This window comes from Sinocyclocheilus grahami, unplaced genomic scaffold (genome assembly GCF_001515645.1).
Source record: "Sinocyclocheilus grahami isolate Dianchi unplaced genomic scaffold, SAMN03320097.WGS_v1.1 scaffold686.1, whole genome shotgun sequence".
NCBI classification, from domain to species: Eukaryota; Metazoa; Chordata; class Actinopteri; order Cypriniformes; family Cyprinidae; genus Sinocyclocheilus; species Sinocyclocheilus grahami.
This window is the reverse complement of record NW_015505865.1, coordinates 159,296-174,017: the sequence shown is the minus strand read 5'-3', so window position 1 is coordinate 174,017 and position 14,722 is coordinate 159,296. Positions and strand designations below refer to the sequence as shown.

Here is a 14,722-nt window from a genome sequence, read left to right as displayed (position 1 = left end):
GACTAGACTAGGGTAGGCTAGGCTAGGCTAGGCTAGGCTAGGAAGCTAAAGAGGGGCTCTGTAGAGTAGCTATCACTGCAGGCGATAAGCGCATACAATACTCGGCAGAGAATGGTTGTTTGAGTGAGTGTTATATAGTGAATGTGTGATTGATGACAGCTGTGTGCAATCAGTGCTGTGTGCAGTAAGTGCTGTGTGCAATCAGTGCAATGGCTGATAGGATATGTAGTCCGAGATGACATGCAACAGTTTGTGTTGTGCGAGAGTCAATGTAATGGAAGGGTGACACATAGATTGCGTTAAAATGAAGACAGAGGAAGCAGAAATGGAAGAGCCTTCATCTTTGGCATGAGGTACATGCACGGCTATGGACAAAAAGGAATGAGAGGGAGTAGAAGGATAGGCACAAGGTTGGATAAATAATCACTCCAAGCTGGGAAAAAGAAAATTAATTCCTGTGCAAGATATACAGATATTTTAACTTTATTTTGTGACATCATAAATGACATTTCCCCCACAGTCATTTACTCCAATGCATGCTGATGACAGCAGATAGTTTATAATGACCTACCAGTTAGTAAATTAGGTGTATTGCTGTCCAAGTACAATAATTCAACATTTTCAGAGAATCATCTGCATAGAAAATCCTTAAAGCACAGCCTTAACAGTCAGGCTCAATTGAGTGACTAAAATGAAACTTGTTATTTCTCTTGGTAACACATAATATTCTTAGACATGTGCATGCTATGATGATACATGAATCAGGGAGTGACATCTGTCCAAAAATATAAATCACATCCTATTGGAGAAGCATGTCATCATTGCAATGCATATAGTACATATTTATTTAGCTTTAAAGACCCAAATGGGTAATCATTTTAAACATTGAACATATTTATTGAGTTGATGATGGCTTACACTTACAGTAACTAATGTATGAGTATTTAGCAATGACAGAATCAATTCATGTGTGAATGCAGATGTAGAAAGGTGTAGACATTTTGCAGTTCTTGGCATTTACGCACGTACAACCTCAAACCCCAGTAAAACCTCTCCGGCTGCCTATTTGGCACTGAGGTCCACCACTAGATGCTGGTAGGCCATGGTCTTTCCTTTAAAACTGGCCGCTAACAGAATATCCTTATTGTCAACAGAGACCAGGCTGAAGCCTCGAGGCGCGAACATGTTGAGTTCCTGGAAGGGCTGGAATCTTTGAGTGAGGTCGTCCCACAGATAAATTCGAGAGAACGAATAATCACTGCCCAGCAGAAGGTACTGCCTCACTCCGACGCTGAACGGATACACGGCCATTGAGCCACGTGAGGGCAGGGTTTGAATCTCTACGAAGCGTTGGTTGTCCCAGCGCAGGATCTTCGAGTCTCCTATGAAGCGGGTGAGGCAGAGATACAGCACTTTTCGTACCCAGAAGTGCTTCACCATCTGCACGTCGCCTGAATAGGTCATCTGCAAATGGTACTCAAATTGGCGTTGGCTTCGGTTCCACTGATACACCACCGGGGGCTGCGAGGTGCTAGAGAGTATGAGACGAGGTTTGCCGTCCACCTCTAGGAAGTCGATGTGAGTGTCTCTGTGCCAGGGATGGAGGGACTGGTGAGAGTAAAAGCCGTTACTGTTCCAGCGGTACAGGCTGGTGGAACCGGCTTTGGAGCTGTCAACTACAGCAAAATACCAGTCTCCTTCGATCTGGAAAGTCTCAATGAAGTTGGGTTTACGAACACGGGTGGTGTCGATGTCCTGGATTTTGACGAAACGCAATGGACCTTCCTCCCATCTGACAACAACAACAGGATGTCACAATGATGTCATGATGATGATGAGGATCACATAGAAACAGATATTATGTAAATCGAACTCCTTGAAATATTGAAACAAGATATTAAATGCATTTGCATTCAGTGGTTTGGTGCTAATTTTAAATGTTTTATGTGTTAAGAAATAAAGTGTGTTTTTGTGAAGAGTCAACTGAATGGTGTACACTCACATGAGATGAAGACTGTACTTATTATAGTTTTCTATAAAATAGTGTTTTAATTGGGCTATGTGGTGCAGGTCACCCTCTATGGAAGTTTATTTCCACTATGGAATAATAATTTTAAAAAGGTAATTGCAACTGGTTTTCTCACATTTCCAAGGTTGTATGTCATAATTCTTACTTTTTTCCTCAGAATTGCAAGTTGTGAACTCTCAATTGCAAGTTTACGCCAAGGAATAAAATCTCTCAGAATAGTGAGATATAAACTCGTAACTGAATTGGAAGAAAACAATCTGAATTCTGAACTTATATCTCGCAATTCAGACTTTTCTTCGCAGAATTGCAAGAAGAAAGGTAGAATTGTGAGACAAAATGTTGCTTTTGCCAGATATAAATGGTTCAAATTGTTGTCAACTTTTCTTATCAGAATTGTGAGTTTATATCTTGTAAATATCTTGAATTTTTTTAATCTTGCAATTCTGAGAAAAAGTCAGAATTGAGAGAAAGTCAGAATTGCTAGAAAAAGAAGTTTTTGTGAGATATAAACTCAGAATTGTAAAATGTGAACTCGGAATTGTGAGAAAAAAATGTCAGAATTCTGAGTTTATATCTTGCTATTCAGACTTTTTGCTCAGAACTGCGAGTTTATATCTCACAATTGTGTATTTATATCTCCCATTTGTGGCTGGGTGGATAGATTTGATGACAAAGGAAATCCCAAGAACCGATGACAAAGGAAATCATTATTGTGTAGATCACTCTCTAAAACTCACTTAAAGTTTAAGTGTAATTTACATAAAACTGATGCTCAGGATGATCCACGTCAATAGATGGCACTGCAGTGACTGATGAAAAGACTGTTGTGGTATCAGTATACTAAAAGTGTGTGAAGAACAGAAATGCTAACACTAAAGAACTACTAAATGCACCTTTAGAAAATATTTAGGGTTAATTCTGATAATACACGAATATAAGGATTGTCAGACAATATTTGAGTGTCCATAGACATACTTGTAGATGTGGGATCCTCCAAAGAGCTGAGCCACAACCATGTAGAGAGTGTTGCTGATAACCACATGTTTACAATACACAGCAGAACGAGCTGGAATGCACATACATTAGTATATTAGTAACTGAATGTAACTACGTTTTGAACACATAACACAAATGAATCTTGATGCACTTTGAGTATTGATTCTTAATGTTGAGTGAAATCTAATTCTCCAGAGCAGAGGTTCCCAACCTCTGAAATATTCAGAGCCTTCCCTTGTGAAAAAGAAGTGCACTTAATTATACTGAATGTGCACTTGTAGTGTACTTCAATTCTTAAAGGTATATAAAAAAAACTACTTGCAGATGATATTAATGAAATAATAGTCTACTTTAGTGTACAGTACACTTTCATTCAATTAAGTTTCTGAATAGATTAAATCCAGTTGTACAAAACATAGGATTTGTACAATGGGTAAAAGGAATCTTGATGCACTTTGAGTATTGATTCTTAATGTTGAGTGAAATCTAATTCTCCAGAGCAGAGGTTCCCAACCTCTGAAATATTCAGAGCCTTCCCTTGTGAAAAAGAAGTGCACTTAATTATACTGAATGTGCACTTGTAGTGTACTTCAATTCTTAAAGGTATATATAAAAAAAAACTACTTGCAGATGATATTAATGAAATAATAGTCTACTTTAGTGTACAGTACACTTTCATTCAATTAAGTTTCTGAATAGATTAAATCCAGTTGTACAAAACATAGGATTTGTACAATGGGTAAAATGATCAGGAAACCACTGCTTCAGACAATACCTCCACAATGTAAAAAAATAAAATCTGTGACATTTACGGTTAAATACCGACAGCTGTGGTTGCCAGAACTTCACCGTAAAAAAAATATGGTAGCAACATTTTAGGTTTAACAGACAACTTAAATGCATAATAAAAAAATTTATTTCATTAACTGATGTAATGTTAATAAACCAAAATTTTGAAGTACTAATATCTGTTTTGAACCATTGTAATGCACTGATAACCACCAAAAACTGGTGGTGATGAGAAAGTCACATGATGAACCAAAGTTCATCACAAACAGCTTTTCTACGAGCTGAGGAGGACAATAATTATATATAGAAGGTGCACAGTGTCATTCACACAAACACTAAACACCATCATGGTGACACATATGATACTGAAATAATGCAATAAACATGAATTTAACAACATTAGGTGTAAGATTAAATCCTAATGTACACAACTGATAAGAAAAAACAAAGAAACAGTAATTTCAACCAAGAAAACCCCCCCATCAAATATGAAGTATCATGCAGGGTCATCACAAACAGCTTTTCTACGAGCTGAGGAGGACAATAATTATATATAGAAGGTGCACAGTGTCATTCACACAAACACTAAACCCCATCATGGTGACACATATGATACTGAAATAATGCAATAAACATGAATTTAACAACATTAGGTGTAAGATTAAACCCTAATGTACACAACTGATAAGAAAAAACAAAGAAACAGTCATTTCAACCAAGAAAACCCCCCCATCAAATATGAAGTATCATGCAGGGAATTCTGCGAGTGTCAATTTACGTTTTTTCACTGTAAATTATAAAATGACTTTTTCTTTTTCACTTCCAAAACCTGTAATTTTAACAGTATTTTACTGTAAAATTACATTAAATGTAATTACATTTATTCACCGTATGTAGTATGGAATCTTACTGTTAGCCCCAATTAACAGGTTTTTACTGTAGAATTGTTACAGTATTTTACTGTTAAAGTCACAATCATTTTTTAATTTTCTATGGGAATTTATTTTTGTATTGGTTCTATTAAATAAAAGTAATAAAAAAACAACAACTCTGTTTTGTAATTTTTGACTTACATGTGATGTTGTAATGTGTCTTGAAAAGCATGTTCACATGATCCCAAATGAACACAGTGCAGATTCCAGTGTTGGGCTGAGCGAAAACTACATACTGGTCATCATTAAACTCGTATGACTCCACAGATAGAGACTGGAACGAGTATGTCTCATATACAGCAAAATCTGGATTAGAAGAACATTTCATATCAGAGTCAGTGTATATTGTGAGTTCTTTAACCCATTTAATCCACCATATTTTAAAGGGGTCATGAAATGGAGTATCAAAATGTTCTTGATATTCACACATGTAAGAGGTTAATCTGCAATAAAAAAACAAACATGCAAGCTTCAAAACTCAAAACTAACTCTCCAGATTATAATATGAATTATGTGATTCTACCCTTCTGAAATGCCAGCATTTGAAATGGGAAGAATTATGTCGTCACAATTTTCCTCGACACGCACTTAACATGCGTCATCGCTGTATGTAATCAAGGAGGAGTGTTCTTAACAACTCATCAATCTGTTCATCAATCACAAGACATCGACTAAGACCGTCAAACTCAGATGTTGTTCTGTCAGTGGATGCAAAGAATCTGCACCTCCAAAAACCTTTGCCATATATAGCCTTCCTAAAGATCCAAGCATTAGAAATGCATTTTTAGATCGTTGGGGACATTGAACGCTATAATGCCAAACAGTAAAACTCATGTACTCACTAGTCCACTTTCACAGCCTCATTGTGTTTAAAGGGGTCATATGATGCTTTTTTAAGGTCATTATTTTGTGTATTTGGTGTAACAGAATATGTTGACATGCTTTAATGTTAAAAAAAACGCATTATTTTTCAAATACTGTACATTATTGTAGGTCCTATATGCCCCGCCTCTCTCAAACACTTCGTTTTCTACAAAGTCCCTCCTTCCGACAAGCGCAGTCTGCTTTGATTGGCCAGCTGACCCAGTGCATTGTGATTGGCCGAACACCACAAGCACTCGTCGGAAATGTAATGCCCCTTGTCATAATCGCGAGCTACATCTTTCAAAACAAATGTAAAGACAGAGCCCGAAAGGGGAACAGAGTCGCGTGACAGACACAGTGATGAAGCTGGTATGTGTTTGCAATACACAAGCCACGGTTAAGACAACTGACTCCACTTTGATGTGAGCTGTCTCTCTCTCTCTCTGTCTCTCTCTCTTTCTCACACACACACACGATGCGCAAAACTCCGCATTTGAACAGTCAATAGCAAATACTTAAACTAATAACAAGAGTAGCTGATTCAGAAGCATCAGATTGTCATAGCAAAGTCAGAATTACCTCCTCTCCTAGGTTCACGAAACGGTCGTCCATAACATGCATTGCTGTTCTGTTGTAATTAATCTTAAAGATTCCTAAATGCATCTACTTTCGGAAGGCCAAATAAAGTGATTTTGCTTTCGGTTACTGAAACCACACCTTCTTTCTTTGCGTGCACATTTGGGCGGCATTATGATAATATTTCCACATAGTGAGGTAGATATGTGGGGGTGTGTTAGAACGAGACGTTTTAGGGGGGCGTGGCAAAGTCTTAACTTTGATAAAGAATATCTCTTTGGTTTTGAGACTTTAGTCTTTGCAACTTCAGGGATCTTATCTATGCACAATCAGCTTGTAACACTCCAAAGAGAAAGGAAAACTTGAAATCGCATCATATGACCCCTTTAAAATCACACTCTTGCAAACTATTCTAATTTAAACTTTCCAGAAAAAAAGGTGCTGACGCTGTCACGTGATCATAGTAAAGCGATGTCCACATATGTTTGTCAATGTATAGTACATGTGTTTTACAGATATAGAAATATTACTTTCAGATTCCAGGCACCTGTCTGAACTGCCATTTGTTAAGACCTGAACTGGCTTACCTGCGCTAATGCAGTTGAAGTCACGTGGTGTAAGGTCATGGATGCGTCGGCCCTGGAATTCAAAAGGACTGGCGCAGTATATGGCGGGAACTGAGGTGTTGGTCTTCTCCATCCAGTCAACCAGCCATTTGATCTTACAGTCACAACGGAACGAGTTCCCTCGCAGGTCTCTGCATTGGAGACAGAAATAAAAAGGTACAAAAGAGATTTACAAAATACACAAATTTTCACCTGTTGACTCTGATCTGTGAGTGGTTTTCAAATTGGGATCTGTGGAACATTTGAGTTTTGTGAAGAAAGATATAGTTCATGAAACTCTAGATGGCGCAGGCGACGGGTTGTTAACGTAACCGATGATATTCAGAGAGTTAAACGACTTGGCACAAGCTGATTGGTTCATGCTGCATATGCAGCCAGCTTACTGCCTTGCATTTATATGGCTGGCTAGCATTCACTAGAGATTCCTGCAGCGCGCTTTCAGAGTTCCTCTGAAACCCTCCACCTTCCCCAGCTCCACCTGTATAGATCTGCTACAGGTTATTTTATATGCTATTTGTGCAGCAGCAGTATATCTTAAATACTCACGGCACTGTATCGCCGTATGCATTGGCAGTTGCAAGTTCCTGTACTTGCTTGCAGCAGCAGCAATAATCTACAACTACAGAAATAACCAACAGCAGCAATTCAGCAGCAGCATAGCAGATCTGTTCCGCCAAGACCAAATACATTAACATTGTCATATCCATCACTATGCTAAAATCTTCCGAGAGTTGTCATGATTGATATATATTTAATTTTTATTTCTAAATAAGCTGATTTAGCTTTAGTACAATCAATGCTAAATAAAAGCTAATCATTTTAGTTTGGAAACATTTAGCCTTTATAATTTAATGCTTACTATTTTTCACATACAGTATAAATGTGTCTGTATACATGCAAAGAAAAGGCTTGTTTTTGTAAGAGTCCCTCACAGGGGAATATCAGGGTGTCTGGTACATACAAGTCAGTGAGGATGTCCAGGTGTTTTAAGAGATCTCTGGGAAGAACCTGCAGGTTGTTGTTGGACAGAGACCTGACAAGGAGAGACATAACAAAACCTATTTATCATATTGGACTGCAAATTTACCCCATCATTCTTCATTCAAATCTATAAGGTACAATAACCAACACATTATGTGTGATGTACTCTCTAAATATTCAAGATTGTGGAGTGGATCATATATAAAAGTTTTCTGTTCCAAACGAGTCTGAACTGTTTTGGAAGTACAGGTGTCAAAAAACTATTTGGTTGCTCAAGACAAAGCTCAGATAAAATGTATCCATAGAAATTTCTTTATAAGTATTGTCCATCCTGAAAACCACTGTATAAGTCGCACAATGATATTTTCCAGTCTGTAGGCCTTAATAATGTTAATATATAATGTCTTAATATTTAAACTGTTCATATAAATCATATTTAAGATGATTTTAGCAATGAAACTAAATAATATAGTTTATTTATTATATTATTTGAACTTTGTTACTTGTCTTAATCCAATTGGCAACTGCTTTTCTTTATTTATTTGTTACCTGTGTCTACACTGGATGCGGCAAAATACTAGAACCCATTAAAATAAGTGATGCTGTCTACACTGGATGCGGCGTGGCTCGCCGTGACAACTGTTGCATCCGGTGTAGACATGGTGTTAAAATGTCATTTTAATAAAAAATTTAAGTTTAGTGAGAACAGTCCTACATGTGAACTGCCCGATGACATTTTTCAACTCAGTTGTCTAATGAATAAAAAAGCAACTGTAAATGCTTAATAAAATTCAATTTAAATGTTGCATTTTTAACACTTTTAAATGCATACGTCAAATGGATTTATTCAGTTATTTAAATTTTTATTTTTGAATCATTACACTGATAACTGATGGCTTTATAGGTAGATGCAATACATACAGATGTGTCAGAGACTTCAGTCCTCTGAATGTGTGCTTTGACAGGACTTGGATGTCGTTGTTCTCAATAAATCTGCAAGGAAGTATGGTTAAAAAAAGAGAATAAGGGAATTAAATGAACCATTTAAGGCATGTAAATTCATTCAGCCAACAACTCATACAAATATTTGTAGATAAGATATTTGCAGGTCAAGTCATTAAAATGATTTAGGTGCTGTTTGCCATTTCAGAGAGAAAGATAAAAGATTAGGAAAGGGATATTAATCAAATGCATATTAATAAAACGCTAAGGATGTGAGGGCATGCTGCCTGTTCCCTGATGGATTCATGAGTCACAGCATTCAAGAAGACGATGCCTGCCTCCCTCTGCAAACCTTGCCACATTTGCTTTGTTAAAGCTTTTAGCTTAATGACACTGAGTTTGTGGGCGTTTTCATTAATGCTAAAAGCTTTCTGCAACAGCAAGTCCTTCCCCCTCTCTCTTTTATCTCATTCACTCTCTTTCTGCAGTCAATGAGCTGCCAATGCTTTCATCTGAAAGACAAAGCTACCTGAATCTTAAGAAGGACTCAGAAGAAACTGCACAACCTGCATGAAGATGAGAGACACAGACATGCACACGCACAGTCTCGCTCAATACCTGGAGAAAGCTATCAATATTCCCATTCATCTCAGTGGCTTTCAAAAAGTATTTGATTTAAATTTTCATTTTTTTAAGAGGTGTCACATCTGCTGTTATATAAGGAAATGCAGTGTTGAAGAAAGTTACTTTTAAAAGTAATGCATTACAAAATTGATTTACATCCATCCATCATTCCTTCCATCCATCCATCCATCCATACATACATCCTTCTATCCATCCATCTTTCCATCCATCCATCCATCCATCCATCCATCCTTCTATCCATCCATCCATCCTTCTATCCATACATCCATCCTTCTATCCATACATCCATCCATCCATACATCCTTCTATCCATCCATCCATCCATCCATCCATCCATCCATCAATCCTTATATCCATCCATCCATCCTTCCATCCATCCTTCCATCCATACATCCTTCCATCCTTCCATCCATCCATCCATCCATCAACACGGAAACATACTTACAGGTACTGCAGATGTCCAAGACCAGCAAAAGCATAATCAGAAATCAGAGAGAATGTGTTTGAGTTCAACAGCCTGTGCAGAACAAAAGAGAAAGAGACAAAGTTAAAAGCGTGCACTTTCATTGAGATGAACATTTCTCATATATTTTAGACACAGGTACTATATAGATGACAAACAGACAGCCTTTGTTAAATGTAAGCCCTCTGAAATAACAAAGATGGCCAAATCGAGAGCTCCAAGTATTATAAGCACATTGTGCACTTCACTCCTAGTCCTCTACAGTCCTTAAAATAAAAAATGAGTCCAGTAATCAAGCATCTTTATTTATAGTTTGAACTAAAACGTCAAATAGTAGTGTACTTCAAATCTTAAGAATATGTTTTTAAAAATCTGTACTTGCAAATAATATAATATTACTGAAATAAAAGGCCACTTAAGCGTATTGAAAGAGGGTACATTTTCATGATCATGTTTCTAAACACACCCAAGTACACTTTTTCTCACTAATGTCAAATTAAAACTTAAAGTATTTTAAAATCGCTATGTTTTAATAATCTTTTGTCATGATTTAAAGAAGTACATTTATTTGAACGTGTTGACGAACATCCTAAAGCATATGTAAAGTACTTGCTTATCATTTCAACTGTAGTGTGTTATTCAATATTACATTTAAGGTTAATATATTGAATAAATTGCAACTTCATCAGTAAGAATGTGTAATAAACCATAAATGCACATTTAAAAAAAAAAAGTAGCATAAATGCTTGTCAACAACATTTCACAATTACTGCCGATCAGAGAGTTGCACAAAAGCTTGTCAATTTTTCAAATTATGAAGTTGTAATGTACATATTTGTGCGCAAACACAGAGAAAAATCTGTTAACTCTGTGTCTAAAAGATCACAAACATTTGAAAACAGTATTGCCCGAAAGATCACCATGCAAATCTAGTATCACTGCATTTATGTTATTTATTTGTGTAATATAATTAAACATTACATGTATGATACTAATATATTTTACGAAGCATTGCATATCTGATATTGCAGGACGTTTATATTTTGTTTACTGTCTCAGAGACTGAAGAACTGGCATGCTGTCATTTGAAAACAAACTTCTCTCCTGTGTCTCTCTCACAAACACAGAGCGAGGACAGAAACACTGTTGTTGTGTGAGTGTGGGCAGTCTGTAAATGGAGGGTCTGTCACTGATACACATCACACTACACACTGCTCAGACATGCAGCTGACGAACGTTACAATCCTCACACTTTTATTCACTTTCAAACACACACAGGCCATAATAAGAAAATGCGGAGGTGGATTATTGTGCATTTGGTACTTACAGGAACTGCAGTAGGTGCATGTGGGAAAAAGCTCCTCCAGGAATCTCTGTGAAAGCAGCATTCACCATAGTCCTGATAGAATAACACAAACACCACCATCATAATCATTATCATTATCATCATCATCACAAATATAGTTGCGGTTACAGTCATCTTAAAGTAAAAACTCATGAATTCAGAAAATTCTCGTCAGAGCATCTGAAAATCACATTTCAGAAGGCTCTCATTTTAAGTCTCTAAAACCCTGCCTTGAGTGAACATTTATACACAAAACTAGATTTTCACATTTTCTGAACACATTACGAATGATGCTTTCCTGTGCACAACCACCACAATGCTAAGATGTCTGTGGTGGTTGCTAGGGAATCTCTTTGTGGTTGCTAGGCACTATATGTGATTTGTATCATGTTGATATGTAGTTTCAATGGTGTTCTGCTATTATGGTTACTTTAGCCCAAGTCAAAAAACTCTATGCAGAAAATGGTGTAGATGTACTTGGAAACAATTCAAGTATTACATTTCTCAAATAATTACAACAAATTGTCAGAGTATGTAGTATGCCTTTAGATACATGGGCTATTTGGAAATTATGGGATGTTTTGGGATTTGGGATGTTTAATTGTCATTAGAGGAAGTCCAGTTGCTTGGAAGAGTAATAGAATGCCTCTTCTCTACAAGCTTCATGATTTGAAGTATCATTTGGGTGCATAGCATGAGATGAGTATGCATTTAATGTTTAATAATTACATATAATAGATTTAGGGGCTTTAACTCCAAGTATACCACTAGCATTATGATGAATAATTTAGGAGAAGCACCACTTCTTCCCAATGTATATATCCTTTACATAGTTAAAAGTCATTTTAGTCTAATTTGGAGCAGTTATGTTTGGCCTTTTTTCTTAAATAGTTGCTCTGCACACCTGAAAGGATCTCACAATTTAATTATTGGAAAGTAGGACACAGATCTTCCTTCCCTCTCAGTCTGAAAATAAGGGCACCATTATAGAGTGCACAACTCTATATACAGTACTACTCAGCTAACATGAAATCTATAGTTTGAGAAAATTCTTCAGAATACAGACATGAATATGAGTAAACTCTTCATAAGTCTTCATAAATTAATGACTTGCATGCAAATAGTATTTAATGGCATACTATGGAATTGTGTGATAACTTGAGTGAACCTAATATTGTATATAAAAACACAAACAGGGAGAGGAAAAACTTTGAAAACTCATGAGACAGTTGATGAAATAATAATAATGGTATCTGCGGTTATGGTCTCCATGAGGATAATAACCGTGTATATGATGAGGTTTCTGTGGTTATGTCTCTACAGCAGACGTAAGCTGACTAAAAAAGAGCAGCATTTAGACTTCACCACACCTTCTATCAGCTCAGCTAAATTACTTTCTGTTCATCTGCCTAGTCAGTTTAACAAGGAATAGTTTACCAGCATACGAAACTCAAAGTAGTCCATTCAACTCTGCATTACATAACATGCACTATATATGCACGATAGACTTCTCAAGCCATAAAACATATCTGTGTGATAGACAGACTAAAATAAAGTTATTGCTCACTAATAACTCCCCTCCACTGCAGCTCCGACAGGTGAAAAATTCATTTCAGTGACTAACAAATATCAGGTTGGAATATATATGGCAATATAGAGTCAAAACTGCTATTTTATAATGTTTTTGTTGTCTTTTTTTCAGCTTTGCAGGCCAAAAACTGTCACTATATGGAAAATAGGGCTCTATTTTTTTTTGTTCAGACTTCTTTATGATTGTATCATAATCACATAAAACTTGTCACAATTCTAACGGAATGACGAAATAAAGTTATTGCTCACTAATAACTCCCCTCCACTGCAGCTCCGACAGGTGAAAAATTCATTTCAGTGACTAACAAATATCAGGTTGGAATATATATGGCAATATAGAGTCAAAACTGCTATTTTATAATGTTTTTGTTGTCTTTTTTTTTAGCTTTGCAGGCCAAAAACTGTCACTATATGGAAAATAGGGCTCTATTTTTTTTTGTTCAGACTTCTTTATGATTGTATCATAATCACATAAAACTTGTCACAATTCTAACGGAATGACACCACTTGACAGGTGACATAATGGCCAACCTAACTGTCTCCTTCCTATTAATCATCTACTCTAGACAATCCATGTTATGCTGCTGAGAAAATGGTTTATAGGCAAGTCGATGATAATAGTCATTTTATATGAGCAACTTTCCCCTATTTTGAATATGAACAAAAAAAGAGGGAATAAATAGGTACACGTGATCTTTCCAGTACTCACAGGGAGATAATTCCTGGTGGGAAGCTCTTGGGAATGGCCTTGGTGTCCACGCAGAAGGCACTGTCTTTAGTACAGGAGCAGGTGGCTGGACATCGTGGGGTTTTGGGAGCTCTGCGGCCCATGGCCATCCCAAACATACACAAAAGCAGCACACAAACAGACAACCGCCAGTCCAGCCATCGAAGGGTCCGTCTTGGCCTTGCTTCCACCATCTTCCACCTTCTCTTCTCCAGCTTGAGTTTTCTCAGTCAAGAAACACAGACGGCTGGATGATCCTGGTTTCTATCCGTCCCTTTTAAGGAAACTGCAAGAGAAGATCCAGGGTGTGAATGAGAGATGTGGGGAGGTGTTAGACTCAGAAGAGAGGGACACAGATAGAGTGGGCAGAGACTGCTGTCCCCTGGGTGTGTGTATGAGGGTGTATTTGATTGTCCCAGTGTTCTCTGCAGTCGTATCTCTCTCTCTCTCTGTGGCGCAGCCGTCAGAGCACAGAGTGCAGGAGCGTATCAGCCAGCGCTGCTCTGCACACGCTCAGCCTCAGACCAGAGTGCAGCAGCGCTGACATTGAATTATTAACAATCGCACGGACTAACACTTAAGCTGCAGCAGGGAACACAGCAGAGAAAGTAGTGGGATGGGGAGCTTGAACCAAGATGAAGAGGCAGGGGTGATGGATTGGTCAGTAGAGGCTATACTAACTAATGTACACTCTAAAAAATGCTGGGTTGTTTCAACCCAACTTTGGGTCAAATATGGACTAACCCAACTTCTGGGTTAAAAATTGAATGTAAAAATTTAACCCAACGGTTGGGTTAGTCCACATTTGACCCAAAGTTGGGTTGAAACAACCCAGCATTTTTTAGTGTACTACAAACCTCTTGTTTATGATCAGGCATCACATCTTATAGAAGTCAGTGCACAAGCTTGAAAAAGCACCTTCTAGAACAGTATTCCTCAAACAGGGGATCATGAAGTTCATATATTATGAACTATAATTCATTATATCCAATGTAAAATTAAAATTAAAATTTTTGTCAGTGAAAAACAAGAAAGAGTTTGTGGTAGTTGGTTCCTGTCGTAGCTAATGACTGTGAATTAGAAAGTTGTCCGGGTTGATGAGAACAATACATGTACCCCCCCCCCACACACACACACACACACACACACACACACTTTTGTGGCGCCATAGAGCGCCCATTTATAAGCTTTTGCCAGTGTCAACCTATCATTAATAC

General features: G+C 37.3%; 1 protein-coding gene across 1 annotated transcript; it reads right to left on the bottom strand.

Annotated features, from left to right (window-relative positions):
- Positions 1–467: 467 nt before the first annotated feature.
- lgi3 (leucine-rich repeat LGI family, member 3) lies at positions 468–13,959 on the bottom strand. The gene is made up of 9 exons (XM_016243285.1): positions 13,488–13,959; positions 11,171–11,242; positions 9,826–9,897; positions 8,715–8,786; positions 7,774–7,845; positions 6,774–6,943; positions 4,888–5,052; positions 3,005–3,095; positions 468–1,792 (listed from the first exon to the last, which is right to left on the bottom strand). Exons 1-9 carry the CDS (start codon positions 13,697–13,699, stop codon positions 1,063–1,065), a joined length of 1,656 nt encoding a protein of 551 aa, XP_016098771.1. The 5' UTR covers positions 13,700–13,959; the 3' UTR covers positions 468–1,062.
- Between the last annotated feature and the right edge of the window lie 763 nt (positions 13,960–14,722).